A 15330-nucleotide genomic window follows, 5' to 3' on the forward strand; every position below is an offset into this window, starting at 1 on the left:
TTCTCATTTTCCCTTCCGGGTCGCCCGGCCGCGTCCATGTTCCGGTCTTGCGCTCTAGGCCCCAAGCGCAAGGCCCGCGGCCCCGTTGCCATGGTAGCGGGCTGCCGGCCGCTAGCCGGGACCACGGGCTAAATAGGATCTGCGTCCTGTTACCGGACTGGGACTGCGTGGAGCCGGGCCGCAGTGACTACAGCATGGGCTGAGGCGGCGGCGTCTGCCTAGACGAGGCCGACTGCGGGGCAAGGGGCGCGCCACTGGTCCGGGACACTAAGACGTCTGGTTTGAGGGGGGGGGGGACCGAGGTTTTCTTTGGTCCTGGGGCGTGGTCTGTGGGCAACCGCAGCATTGCGGGAACAGCATATTTGATGGGGACGTGACGGGAAGTGTGGGGACCCCACCCGTGAAGGATTGGTGACCTGTAGTGAGGGAATCGTAAATCTTAGTGGTGATGGAATGACCGAGACAGCAGGGGGCTCCCCAAGTTTTGGTGCGGGCTGGACTCCACAAGAATTCCCAAAGACAATCAGGGTCTGTGAAAAGATTCCTATTTTTTCTATGTGTCTATATTTTAAAGAAGGAATTTATTGTGGAAATGCATTATCCAGCTTGAATAAATAAGAGTATAAAATTTAACATTTTCTTTCTTTATTTCTATGAAGAAGAAGCCGGGCTTGAAAATGGAGATGTATGAAAGCCTTGGAAAAGTGGGAGAGGGAAGTTATGGAACAGTTATGAAGTGTAAACATAAGGAAACTGGGCAGATAGTGGCCATTAAGATATTTTATGAGAAACCGGAAAAATCTGTCAACAAAATTGCAACAAGAGAAATAAAGTTTCTGAAGGTTTGCTTCTTTTGCCTTAATTGCTCTCTGTAAGTCAAAAGAGAAATTGTTATGGAATAAAAGAATTACATAGGGAATATTTCAGTTAACACATGTATTAAGGCATGTAATTGAAAAACAAATGTGATATTCTACCTTACTGTCTACGTTTTGTAATTTTATAGTGAATAGAAGATATATGTGCTTATGGATAATGTAACAAGAGCTATGCTAAATACTGCAAAATAATTATTCAGAAATATCCACCTACGTATAATACTTAATATAAATGTCTGCTTTCTGCAAGGCATTATGCCCAATGCTGAGACTGTAATGGGGTAAAACACAGTACTTGCTCTTCATGACATTTATTATTTAATCAGAAAGACAGGAGGGCATATAAAAATAATACTGAATGAAAAGTGGCTCATAATCAATGCCAAGTGATTAACACAAAGTCCTGTTGGGTAGGGAAGGTTTCTTGGAGGAAATGGGACATGAATTTGGCCTTAAAGGATGTGTAGAATTTAGATAAGAGGGAAAAACTGTTGTGTTCTAGGTTAGGGGAACAGCATAAGCTCAGAGAGGCTAAAGCAGGACAAAGAACAGAGCAGAGACATTTGCCTGTAGAGTTTCTTTTCTTTTCTTTTTTTTTTTTGAGGAAGATTAGCCCTGAGCTAACATCTGCCACCACCGTTCCTCTTTTTGCTGAGGAAGACTGGCCCTGAGCTAACATCTATGCCTATCTTCCTCTATTTTATGTGGGACGCCTGCCATAGCATGGCTTGACCAGTGGTGCGTAGGTCCACACCCCGGATCCAAACCAGTAAACCCCGGGCTGCCAAAGTGAAACGTGCAAACTTAACCGCTGCACCACTGGGCCAGCCCTGCCTGTAGAGTTTCCTATACAGAAATAGAAAGAAGTCTGATTAGAGGAGTAAATTGTAGCTAGGTTTTAAAGTCTTGTCTTTTAGGCTAAGGAGTCAAAACTTGATTTTGTAAAGGGTGGAAGGTTTTGAATTCAGAGTGCAGAAACTCTATAAATATTAATCTGGCTCTATTTTTTAGAATAGATTGGAGGACTGAGAGAGTAAAAAGATGTCTGTTATGAGTTTAATTCAAGAATCCTGGTAAATGTCATGAGGGCCCTTGCTGGAATGCAGCAATTTGAATGGAAAATAAGGTTAGAACATAATGTATTGCAAAACAAGACATGAAAGAGTGTAGAAAGAAATAGACAGGGAGGAGTCAAAGGGATCTTTGAGGTTCAGAGACTGCTCTCATTGATGGAAACATGAGAGACCCGAAAGAGACGTGGTTTGGGAACCAGTTCAGTTTTAGAAATGTTGAACTTGAGGTGACAGGAGTACAGTTAAGTAAAGATGACCAGTAGGCTTTTAGAGATGGGGAACAATATCAGGAGAGATAGAATTTTGAGAAGGTATGACAGGTCAACCCAGGGGAAAGAACTCACAAGTGTGAAGAAAAGAGTGTTAACATTCCTTGAGGATTGGGTACAAAACAAGTGATTTAAAAAATACTTAAGTACCTATATGTCTTTTATTGGAATTTATCTAGATGCTTTAAGGTTTATGACTTTGACAGGGTAGTCTAGATGTTTTATGTGGTGAAGAAAGATACTCTTCTTGTTCATTTTTATCTGATACAAAAGTAATATTCTTTCTTTATAAGTCTATATTAGACATGATGGATCAATCTGCTTTCTAAATAGAGGAAATAGTAGGCATCTGTGGATTGTTGGAAATACTCTGTATCTACACAAAAGGAAAGTTGAAGGCAGTAAAGATGTTATGATTTTGTGAGAGATACCAGTCCTTATTCTGATCACCTAAAACATAATAATACTGTAAGGCAACTGTTGTGCACCGTAAGTGAAAATCTGATTAGAAGGAGACCTTTTCCCAGGCACTATCTTTTGCATTTTCTTCAACTATGTTGTGTTTAAGCTGATTATTTTTTTCTACATAATCATTTTGTAAAAATAAGCAATATGTGGCAAGAACACAGAAATGAATTTGAAAATGTACTTTACTATTACAACTATTATGCAGACTATTTTGAGACACCTTAACTATTTATTCTCATTGATTTATTTCTTATAGTATTTTTAGTTTGATCTAATCTGATTTCACAAGAGGCATTTCTTGGATTAGTTGATTCTTAGTCTAAAAAGATTGCCATAATGACTTGATTTGAACTAAATTTTTATCTGGTAGAATTTCATTAAATAAATTACAGTTAGAGTAATTAGTGAGAATATCTGTATAAAAATTGTCTAGTAATGAAGGAAAACAAAAGTAAACAACTTGAAAAGGAGTAATGAAGCATTTCTAGGGATTTCATGGTTTATCTGAGGAAGTACCTGGTTCCTTGCCCCTGCGTGGATCTTCCCTAATGCTTAGTAACTAATATAACTCTTCTCTGCTTTTGCCTTTAAAATAAAGATTGAACAGGAAACCAGTAATTTTCCTTAGTTGAAGGATTAATCTTGTAGTTTCCAAAAGCAATCAGTTCTTTGTACTACTGCCAGCATGTTGTCACTGCAGCACTCTGGCATCTTGCCAACCAGGGAAATTGGGAGCAAAAATAGGAAAGGAATCTGGCATTGTATTTTGGCATGTTTTTCTATTAGTCGTGTTTTAAGGATTTTGGTCTATGTATTAGTACAGATAAGTAGAAAAATTGATATTGTACCGTTGGAATAAAGGCAAATGTTTTTTCATAAAAGTATAGTTTTCTAATGAATCCAACATTGAAAATATACTCCTTAATTTTTAGCCAAATGAATAAGTATTTTTGATAATTTGAAAAAGTTAAATATTTGAGACTCAGTTGTAATTAAGTCACTGTGTTCAAAAATAGAATAAACAGCATAAAATTTTCAACCTCATTTATTTTCTAAGCTGATACATGCCATTTGTGACATTTTGAAAGTATTTTAACAGTGATTGTTACCACTCTAAAAATGTGTTTTGCTGCTTAATACAATATTACAGACAATGAAGAAAAAAGTACCCACAAATAATTGTATATTTATGTAAAGTTCCTATAGCTATAAACTGATATTTCACATATCTGAAAAGTTTCTAGATATTTTTATACTCTTTTGTTACAATGTAATGAATTTATAATGTCTGCCTGGAACTTATGTTTTACTCTCTAGAGTTTAGGACCAAACTCAGAGAATAAGTAATTTCTATAAATTCAGATCACATACTCAGTGGCGTTGAAATCCAGGCTCATTTGAAAATATAAGGACCTTTCAAATTTAGCCACAAACCAAGTTAAAGGATAGGAAGATATCTCTTAGCGGCATACCAAATTGTGTTATAGTACATTAATTCTAAATTATTTTAATAAGCAAACACATGCCAATTTGAAGTAAAGCAGTACATCTCCCTTTGTTCTATAAATATTAATTGTGAAAGAGATTAATATTTTATTAAAATAGAAATGTAAGCAAATTAGTTGAGAAATAATCTCCCTTTGTTCTATAAATATTAATTATGAAAGAGAGTAACATTTTATTAAAATAGGAATGTAAGCAAATTAGTTGAGAAATTTCTTTTGAAATGTATGGAGGAAAAGAAGCTGAGAATATTTCTGCTTTTTAAAAAAAATTATGTAGGTGTTACATGTACAAATATTGTGCATGAAATAATTTGTTAAAAATCCATTTCTTTTGTCAATAGCAATTTCGTCATGAAAATCTGGTCAATCTGATTGAAGTTTTTAGACAGAAAAAGAAAATTCATTTGGTGTTTGAATTTATTGACCACACAGTATTAGATGAGTTACAACATTATTGTCATGGACTAGAGAGTAAACGACTTAGAAAATACCTCTTCCAGATCCTCCGAGCGATTGAGTATCTTCACGATAATAATGTAAGTGCTTCAGAGTAAGCCAAACTATAGGATGTATGTGATTTGTAAGTGCTACTTAAACAGTATTCTAAAATTATTTTTCTGTACAGTATTAATTGACATCCTGAAAATAGTGTCACTACCTTACAATTTAGTTGCAGAACCAAAAAACATATTGAGCACACAATAATTATAACTATAGGGCAGACCAAGTATGGGATGCTAAAGAAGAGATCAGAGATGTCAGTAATTTGGTATGTAGGAATCAACAGTCAACTGGGGCAGCTTTTATTAGAGACAGTACATTAAAATATTGACAGTCAGGCTAGCTGAAACGAAAGGAGATTTGGAGGTAGGAACTGGAAACTAGGCCAGGGGAATGGCAAGAGAATGTGGATGCCTTTAGGGAAAGAAAGGAGAAATAAAATGGCTGAGAGGTGTAGCGTCTTGTCATTTAACTTATGAAAAATCAAGAAAAGAAAGAAGATCGACTGTTCTGACACTAAACACTAAAAAGTGTTGCCTTCAGCATTGCTTAGGAAGTGTTTAGCTCAGCAGGTTTTTATGGAGATATTTTGTTCCCAGCATGAGCTCTACTTTCTAGAAAGTTAGGTATATATTCAGGAAATAACAGTAAAAGCCTCGAAAATAGTTTTATTAGTAATTTATATAGGCATAACGTCTATATATCCCAGGCTTTATCAGATATCTTAATTTCTAATCTTCTGTCTTGCTAATGGTGCATCTTATTTTGCAGCTTTGAAAAATGTGGTTGTAATAGCAACTGGAATTCAGATTGTGATTTCCTTGCCAGCTGGACCCATGGGGAGGCAGCATAATGTAACAGTTGAGAGCACACAGTCTTTGAAATCAGACTATCCTGGGTTTTCACCCACCAGCTTATTTATGTATAACCACACAATTTGTGTAGTTTATAACTTGCACAATGAGAGATGGTAGCCCCATTACTCTGTGGCCCCAGGAAAGTTATCTAACCTCTCTGAGCCTTGTTTTTCTCATCTGTAAAGTGATACTATAGTACCTCACAGGTATTTTGTAAAGATCAAATTAGGAGTAGGTATAAAATGTTTAGCACTGTGTCACACACATTTTAAGTGCTCAATAAATAGTCCTGGTAGGGAGTCAGGAATAGTTGTGTTAACTGTATCCTTATTGTGCCTTGTCTATAGTAGACTTTAAAAATGTTTTTGGAATAAAGAGAGACACTAGTATGGGCTAGACTGAGAGTAGAAGACTTCAAAGAGGAGGTGAAACTAAAGTAAGTAGAATTTTGAACTGTAGCTGGGATTTCATGGGAAGAGGAAATACATCCAGATGGGGTACCACTGTGAGAATAGAGGGAGCCCTGAGTAGGGGAGTTGAGAGTGGTGATAGTCATTTTACAGAGACCAGGCAAAGGGAGATCAAACTGCACAGGTGCCCCTGGGGAGAGGTTTTCCAGAGCCTTGAAATTCATCCTGAGGAGGTTGGACTTTTTCCTGAGGACGCTGGGAAACCATGGGAGGTTTTTGAGCTTTGCTATAACAGGATAAAAACAAAACCTAAGCTTAATTTTGGCAAGAGTAGGGAACAAGTATGGATAGAGACAGAGACATCAGGTGAGAGGCTGCTGTGACAGTCCAGATATGAAGTGGTAAGGGCTTGCACTAGGATAGTGGCAATGGTAAGGAGGGAAGGATGGCAAGGGGAGAGGATGGAAAGACTGCAAAAGAGAAATGACAGGATTTGAGAAACAAGTAGATATGTGATGGATGCAAACAAGGAGAAATCAAAGATAATTACAAGATTTTAAATTTGAGAGCAGGATAATTATGGTGTCAGCAGTAACTTGAGTTTAGAAGAGGGAATTGCTTTTAGATATATTGATATATTTTAAGGGACAGTGGAAATTTTTAAGTAAAAATAGTGGTTAACCAATTACCTAACATGGTCTTAGGCAGTTGTCAGAACTGGATATACGGATTTTGAAACCTTCCTGGTAGAGACCATGGTTGAAGAGGTAAGGATGGATCACTCTCCAGGGGACAGAGAGAAAAGTAAAAGGTAGTTTGCAGCACCAAGTCTGGAAGAATATCCGTGGGGCTGTCAGGGGCAGCAGAGAAAGAGGCCTAGACAGGAGCACCTGCATTCTTTTATTCTCTTGGTCTTATCTGGGACCTGGAGTAAAATTATCCCCATCCCTCACCCCAAAGAGTGTTTTAAAGTTAGTTACCTTGGAGAATTAAAGCAACTGTGAATGAAGTGGCTCATTAGAATCTTATTATACTTATTATCTGGGTATCTGGGTTCTGGCCTTGATGATTTAAGGTTATCTTCATGTTGCCAAAAATCAAGAAAAGAGAACTTTATTTTCCTAATATCTCCAAATTTCAGATGACTGGGTTTTTATACAACTGAAATGTCTGCGATACGGTCTACCGTGATATCCCATGTTCCTTTTAATAAGAATTCATGAAGTCAAATACAGTTCAGTACCAGAAAAAGCTTTTTATCTCCAGAAGTATTTGTTTACCTTCTTTTGTTTAATAATGAAAATATATTTACTTTTTTATATTGGCTTCTAGGCAGCTCAGATAAAAATTTAATGCTCACTAGCAGTAACTAATTATAGGAATCTAGTTTATCTTTTCTTTCTGTTTTTTTTTTTTAATTTTAAAATTTTGATCTGGTTAATATTATAAGCCTCTTCAAAACCATTTTGGAAGCAGTCAGAGTCTAAATGCAAATATTTGGCCACTTATGGGGGAGAAATGGTTATTCCCTCATTCATTTATTCAACAAATGTTTATTGAGCATCCTCCGGTAGCAAATATTGATTCTAGTAGGTGCTGAGGGTGCAGCCTTGAATAAAAGACTTGGTTCCTACCGTTATGGAGCTTGTTAAATTTTATCCAGTTTTCGGTAAACTTTATGAATTCTGAGTAATTCTGATTAATACCTAAGGACTGTCAATCTTCCTAGGCCCCAACCCCACCTCCTACTCCACAAAGCCTTGCTTCCCTAAATTTAGGCCACTTCTGCGTATTTTTTGCATATTTTGCATAACTCTACTTTTGGCTTTTAAATTCATAGTTTTCCAAACAAGGAATTATTTGAAATTCCTTGAATAATATTATTGTTAACATTTTAATGTTACTTAATATATTGTTAATTTTTTGCTATATGTGCTTCATCTGTTTTGTTTTCTGAAGTATTTTAAAGTAAATTATAAACCTGACATTTTATCTCTAAATACTATGTATGTCTTTAAGAAAGCACATTTTCCTATTTAACTTCAGAATCATTTCTACATCTGCACGATTAACAATTCCTTAATAACATCCAATACCAAATTTATATTAAAATTTACCCAGTTGTTCCTAATGTGTCTTTTCCAGTGATTTATTAAAATCAGAAAACAGTCAAGGACTGCACTTTCCATTTGGCTTCTAGGGCATATAGGAAATTCCCAATCTTGCAGTCTACCTCAGACATTCTTATTCAGTCTCCTTCTGGAAGCTTTTGGCTCATTTTTTATATGCATTAGCAATTAATTGTATAAAATTTGACTGGAAAATTAATTAAACTGAAGCTCTGGGTGATTTAGAACTAAGCTCCCTGAGGCTGTTATAGAGGGTATGGAAATCGAACTGTCTTAGATGGGTGTTTAAATTCAAGCAAATAGGGCTATATAGAGCAGAGGTATTGTAAATCAGATTGTAATATGGAGTTTTACGTAGTTCTGAAGCATTCCACTATAAAGTAAAGGAGAATCAAACTCATTGTTTGAATCCAAAGTCTGATAGTTTACACTATATATAAAAATTATCTCAAAATGGATCAAAGACCTATATGTAAGAGCGAAAACTGTAAAACTCTTAGAAAAAAGCATAGGTGAAAATCTGTGTGACCATGTATTAGGCAATAGTTCTTTAGGTATGGCACTACAAGCAAAACCAATCAAAGAAAATATAGACAAATTGGACTTCATCAAAATTAAAAAACTTTTGTGCATCAAAGGACACTAAAAGTAAAAAGACAATTCACAGAATGGGAGAAAATATTTGCAAATCATATCTGATAAGCATCAAGTATCTGGGATCTATAAAATACAAGCCAACAATAAAAAGACAATCCCATTTAAAAATGGGGAAAGGGCTTGAGTAGACATTTCTCCAAAGAAGATATACAAATGGCTGATAGTACATGAAATGATGCTCAATATCATCAGTCATTATGGAAATGTAAATCAAAATCACGATGAGATGCTGCTTCACACCCACTAGGCTGGCTGTAATTTTAAAAACAGACAATAATGAATGTTGGCGAGAAAATAGAGAAATGGAAAACCTCTCTGCTGGTGGTAATGTAAAATGGTGCAGCTGCTATGGAAAGCAGTTTGGCAGTTCCTCAAAAAGTTAAACATAGAATTACCATATGACCCAGCAATTCTACTCCTACATATCTATCCAAGAGAATTGGAAGCGTATGTTCACTTAAAAACCTGCACAGGAATGTTCATAGCAGCATTATTCATGATAGCCAAAAAGTGGAAACAACTCAAATGGTATATCAGCTGATGAATGGATAAACAAAATGAGGTATATCCATATAATGGCATTTATTTAGCCACAAAATGGAGTGAAGTCCTGATACATGCTACAACATGGATGAACCTTGAAAACGTTAAGTGAAAAAAGACGCAAAAGACCACTTAGTATAAGTTTCATTTAAATGAAATGTCCAGAACAGGCAAATTCATGTTTGTATATCTTATTAATATTTGTGTATCTTATTAAATATTTGCAAAAAAGTGTTTCTTTAGTTCTTTAGACATGGTTTCTATGGCTTTGAACATATTTAAAATAGCTGATTATAGTCTTTGTCTAGCAAGTTCAATGTTTCTCGTTGACTGCTTTTCTTTCCTGTGTATGAGCCATACTTGTTTGTTCACATATCTTTTTGTTTTGGGAATTTTTTGGAATTTGTAATTTTTTTGTTGAAAACTGCACATTTAAAATAACATAATTGGGCGACTCTGGAAATCAGAGTTTCCCATCTCTCAGGGTTTGTTGTTGTTGCTGTTTGTTGTCGTGCCCGTTTGTTTAGTTACTTTTCTCAACTAATTCTGTGAAGTCTGTATTCTTCATCATGTGTGACCACTGAAATCTCTGCTCAGTTAGTTTAGGGGTTCGCTAATGACTGGACAGAGATTTCCTTAAATGCCTGAAACTAATAAATCTCTCAGCCGTATTTACCGAGGAGCTCTCTCTGTGTGTTGGGACATGCCTTTGACGCTCAAGCAGGCAGTTTACAACTCTGCCTTAGCCTTACCTTCCTGCTTGTGCAGAGCCTCAAAGTCAGCCAGAAGTGAGAGCTTAGGATCATCTCAGGTCTTTCCTGGGCGTGTGCACAGCTCTGCATGTGGCCTTCTTGATTCTTAGGAATATGTTGGAGCTTTTCACACCCTTCATGGACATCTCACTCCCAGCCTTTCTTTTTAAGTATTTTGGTCAGCTTGTTGTTTGTGCAGTTATAGCTGCCTCAGGTGGCTATAATGTTATCCAGTAGCTGCTAATTATTTCTGACAAAGGCCCCAGGAGAAGGGCTGTTTGCATTAGGCCAGCTCTGAGTTAGGTCAAATAAAGACAAGCCTTCTAGTAGGATTTTCCAGTGACCTGCTGGACAGGTCAAATGATGACAGTTGTCTGGGAATGAGGCTTTGGAGAAGAAACAGCCCTGTTCTACTCCCTGCCTAGGCTGCTAGGCCACTGGTTTTCACCAAGATTTGGGGGGCTCTTGGTTTACAAAGCTACCAGGAGTGTGCCAAACTGTTTTACAAAGTGGCTATATCATTTTATTTACATTCCCACCAACAGTGTATTCCAGTTTTTCCACATCCTCCCCTGTTATTGTCTTTTTGATTATAGCTATTCTAGTGAGTGTGAAGTGGATTTTTTTTTCGGTGAGGAGGATTGGCCCTGAGCTAACATCTGTTGCCAATCTTCCCCTTTGTTGCTTGAGGAAGATTGTCCCTGAGCTAACAACTGTGCCAGTCCTCCTCCATTTTGTATATATGGGATGCCACCACAGCCTGGTTTGATGAGCAGTGTATAAGTCCATGCCAGGGATCGAACCTGCGAACCCTGGGCAGCCAAAGCAGAGCGCACAAACTCAACCACTATGCCACCGGGACAGCCCCAGATTTTTTTTTTTCGGAGAAGTAAAACTGTTTTTATTGACAAATGGCAGGTCATCTATGTAGAAAATCTATGGAATCTATCACAAAGTGTGCAGAACTAATTTGCAAGTTTATCAGAGTTTCAGGATACAAGATCAACATACCAAAATTAACTGTATTTCTATATATTAGCAACAGGTAATCAGAAATTAAAATTAACAATAGCATTACAACAGCATCAAAAATTCTTAGGGAAAATCTGACAAAACATGTACAAGACCTATACACCAAAAACTACTAAACATTGATGAGAGACATTAAAGAAGGCCTAAACAAATAGAAATACTGTGTTTTTGGAGGTCTCAGTGTTATAGTAGAAGACCAAGGAGGGTGTTGTCAAAACAGAATTTTAAAAGGTGGGATTCAGAGAGTACTTTGTTCTCAAGGATAACAAAATTCCACATGTAGTCATGGGGTTATTCGTTGAAAAGAGTGAGAATATTAAGGTATCAACTGGGTGATCTTTCTGCCACGTGTTTAGAACACTGAGGAGGAGGGCAATAGATGTGTGGTGGGCAGAATGTGTGAAGTGGTACCTTAATGTGCTTTTCCATGTCTATTTTTGCTCATGTTAAATCCTCAGATCTAGGCATAATGTCTGGCATATACTAGTCACTCAATAAAAGTTGTGGAAGTAAAAAAAGAACTAATACAGCTTTCTAGATGGTATCTTCAAGGTGGCTCATTACCCTAGGTTAATTTTTTGGCAATTTATGGAGAGAGACTGAGGCAAGAGCCAATCCCAAAGACTTATAACAGTAAGTTGTATAAACAAGGAAAGATCCCAGGTTTCTGTCACTGAGATATTTTCGCTGTACTATGATAATTTGCTGGTGATGAGAATATGCTTCATTCATTTGATAAAGTTTTTATATGCCTTCTTTGTTTTAGGCACTGTAGTGGGCACTGGGGGATGTAGCTTGAACAGGACATACATACATCTTGCCCTCATGGAGCTTACAGTCTGGTGGGAGTTACAGACTGTAACAGGCAATTAATAATATAGCATGACAAAAACTGAGGGGGGAAGTGCAGAATGATGTGAGAACATATAGAAGGAACATCTAATGCAAACATCTAAGCTGAGGACTGAGGAAATAGTTGGCCAGGCAAAGTGTTCTAAGCAGTTGGAACAGCATCAGCAAATGCAGAGATGAGAAAAATCCCGAAAAATTGAAAGGAAGGGAGGTTGAGAAGGTGAGCAGGGGCCAAATCTTTCAAGGCCTTACAAGCCATTTTAAGGAGTTTCAAATTTGTCCTGTGGGATGGGGAATCCTTGAAGGATATTAAGCAGAGAAGTGACATGATCACACATGTAATTTTAAAATAGTACTGTGACTTCATTGCGGACAGTGGATTGGAGGGGATCAGAGTGAATTTAGGGAGACCAGTTGGTAGTATAGTAATTTAGTGGTGAACTGAGGGGACTTGAGAGAGAAGTAGATACGTTAAGAGAGTAGGGGACTAACAGAGAAAAATGCCTTGGTTTCTGGCTTAAGCCACGGGGTCAATGTTAGTTCCACTCACTGAGCTAAAAGACTGTTGACAACAAATACGTTTGGGGGAGAAGATGATGCATTTAATTTTGGATATACTGGGTTTGAAGGGTGTGTGGGTCAGCCTTGTGGGAATTCTTCTGGGCTTCCACTCCTTCTGGAAACCAGGAGAGATATCTTGGTTAGATACAGAAATTTGGAAATCATCAGTATATGGATAGTTACTAAAGCTATTAGGATAGATGAGGTTGAGATGGAGCAGCCAATAGGTGGGAAGAAGCCCAAGAGAGTATGGTGTCCCCATAACTAAGTGAAGAACGTGGTCAAAAGGAAAAAAAAAGAGTAGATGAGATTGCCCGGGAAACATGATGTAGGAGAAGAGAAAGCATAAAACCAGAACCCTACATTTAAGGGACAGATAAAGAAGAACTGCCACAGAGATAGAAGGAGACTGGGAGAATTTTAGGTCCCAGAAGTCAGGAACGGGGCAGTGGTTGGCAACATTTTTACGCTAAGATATCAAGTAAGATATGTATTGAGGAGTGTCTATTGGATACAGCAACAACAAAGTTGTTGATGACCTTGGCTAGAGCAGTTTAATGGAACATGGAAAGAGAGGACAGATTACATTACCTTGATGGATGGTTGAGTGATCAGAACCTAAAGACTGCAAAAAGATAATGTCGTCAAGAGGTTTACCTGTGAAGGAAAGAGAGAAAAGGCAGAACCTGGCACGTGACAGGGAATTAGAGGAACGTTAAACGTTTTTCATTAAGTTCTTTTGATTACTTTTCCTTTTAGGAATGTGATCTACCTTTTTAGTTTTAAGTCTGTTTTCTTGACTTCATTTCATTTTGAGATGACGGATGGCGTAAGAATTGAACATATATAACTATTTAGCTTTTGCATTGTGTAGTTAATCCTTTGCATGTAGTCAGAAAATAGCTTTATTGTCTTAATTAGCTAGATTTTCTCTGTATAATTTTTGAGACATTCTCTAGATAACAAAACCTTATTTTAATGTATTGCATCTTCTGTTTGTTTTTTAGATCATTCATCGAGATATAAAACCTGAGAATATTTTAGTATCCCAGTCAGGAATTACTAAACTCTGTGATTTTGGTTTTGCACGAACGCTAGCAGCTCCTGGAGACATTTATACAGACTATGTAGCCACACGCTGGTATAGAGCTCCAGAATTAGTATTAAAAGATACTTCTTACGGAAAGTATGTATATTTTGGGATCCTGCCTGGCCTTTCCTAGCTATTTCTTTTTCTCTTGGTGTGTCTGTTACCCGTACTACTGACACCCTCTGTCTTTTGTATCTGGGTTGGGGCTAAGAAAGGGACACCTCTAAATAGAACTGAGAGACCCTATAGGCACCTGCCCTGCTGGCTATTGATGTTGCCCTAGCCCCAGGAGACCTGTGCAGACATCCCTCAGGCTGTATCCATGCTCACTTTAAGCTGTGCCCCACCCTTGGTAGAGTTGCCTCCTCTGCTTATCTTTAGCCTCTACATTTTGCAAAGATTTTAAAATCATTTACCTCACTGTGCCAGTCTTATCATAGGAACTGCCAAGTTTCCTAATTCCTGGAATATGGCACCCTCTTTGCAAAGATGGGCAATAATAATTTTTAAACTGTACTGTTCTAGATGCCTCAAAACATAGCATGATCTCGTTCTATTGTGGAATAGTAGAAACACTGTATGAAACAGCAATCTAATATATAAATAACAAACCCTGAAGAACACAAAGGGACCAAGTTGTACAACTTAATACAAGAAATGAGAGTTATTATCATCCCCATTTTAAATAAGTGGACACTCAGACACAGAAAGGTAAACTAATTTGCCCAGAGTCAATCCAGACTACCTTTTCCACTGTGCTTCCCACTGATGCCCTACGCAGACTGTCTGTGCCTCAGTTAGTTTATCTGTATGATGGAAATAATAATAGGACCAGCTTTATAGGTTTGTTGTGAGGGTTAAATGATTTAATGAATGAAAAAGACAAAAATATATTAAGTGCTCAATGAATATAGCCTGCATAAGCTCTCTCTATGTCCCAGTTTTACTCTTTTCAGAGTGTAGCTTAAATTCCTTTTCTGTTGCACCACCTAATCCCTGTCCTTTGCCCCCAAATCCCATATCCCCTTCTAAACCCTCTTGTACACTGTCTGTAAATTTTGTGCCAGTAAATATTTAATATGGCCTAGTCTACTCTAGCTCTTTTTTTATCCTTCTTGCTGAAAGATGAGTTCCTTGAGGACAGGTATAATCTCTTGTACTCCACAGAGCCAAAGTTGGTACTTTGTACATGCTAAGTTTGGATTCTATGAGGCTTTACATTGTGTTTGAAATATATTTGCTGGTGAGTCTTTTAGAAAAATCTTTTGATTATAAAACAGATACAAGAAAAGCTCACACAACAAATGTACAGCTCCACCACCAGATCAAAAAATAGAAGTTTGCCGGCCACTCTAGAAGACTGTCTGTGTGTCCTATTCCAATACAACACCTCCTTTCCCCCCAAAGTAACCATGATATTCATTTTTATTATACTAACCAGTTCCTTGCGTTTCTTTATAGTTTTATCACCCAAAAATACATCTACTTAATCTTGCCTTTTTTCATGACAGATTTTTTGAGAGATGATTCACGTACCGTACAATTCACTCAAAGTATACAATTCAGTGGTTTTTCGTATATTCACAGAGTTGTGCAGCCATCACGATAATCAACTTTAGAACATTTTTATCATCCCAAAAAGAAACCCTAATGCCCATTTGCCGTCACTCCCCATTTCCTCCCAACCCCTCTAGGCCTAGGTAACTACCAGTTTACTTTCATTCTCTATGAGTTTGCCTATTCTGGACTTTTC

General features: G+C 37.4%; 1 protein-coding gene across 5 annotated transcripts in view; it reads left to right on the forward strand.

Annotated features, from left to right (window-relative positions):
• Positions 1–120: 120 nt before the first annotated feature.
• CDKL3 (cyclin dependent kinase like 3) overlaps positions 121–15330 on the forward strand; it is a 100669-nt gene continuing 85459 nt past the window's right edge. For 2 of the 5 annotated variants that reach the window (XM_046665505.1, XM_046665509.1), the window contains exons 1-3: positions 267–842; positions 4535–4729; positions 13495–13673. In XM_046665505.1, coding sequence (XP_046521461.1) covers positions 654–842; positions 4535–4729; positions 13495–13673 — 563 coding nt within the window. In that variant the 5' untranslated portion in view covers positions 267–653. The other 3 variants (XM_046665506.1, XM_046665510.1, XM_046665507.1) reach the window with 3 other exon arrangements.

The sequence above is a fragment of the Equus quagga genome, chromosome 7 (assembly GCF_021613505.1).
Source record: "Equus quagga isolate Etosha38 chromosome 7, UCLA_HA_Equagga_1.0, whole genome shotgun sequence".
Classification (NCBI taxonomy): Eukaryota; Metazoa; Chordata; class Mammalia; order Perissodactyla; family Equidae; genus Equus; species Equus quagga.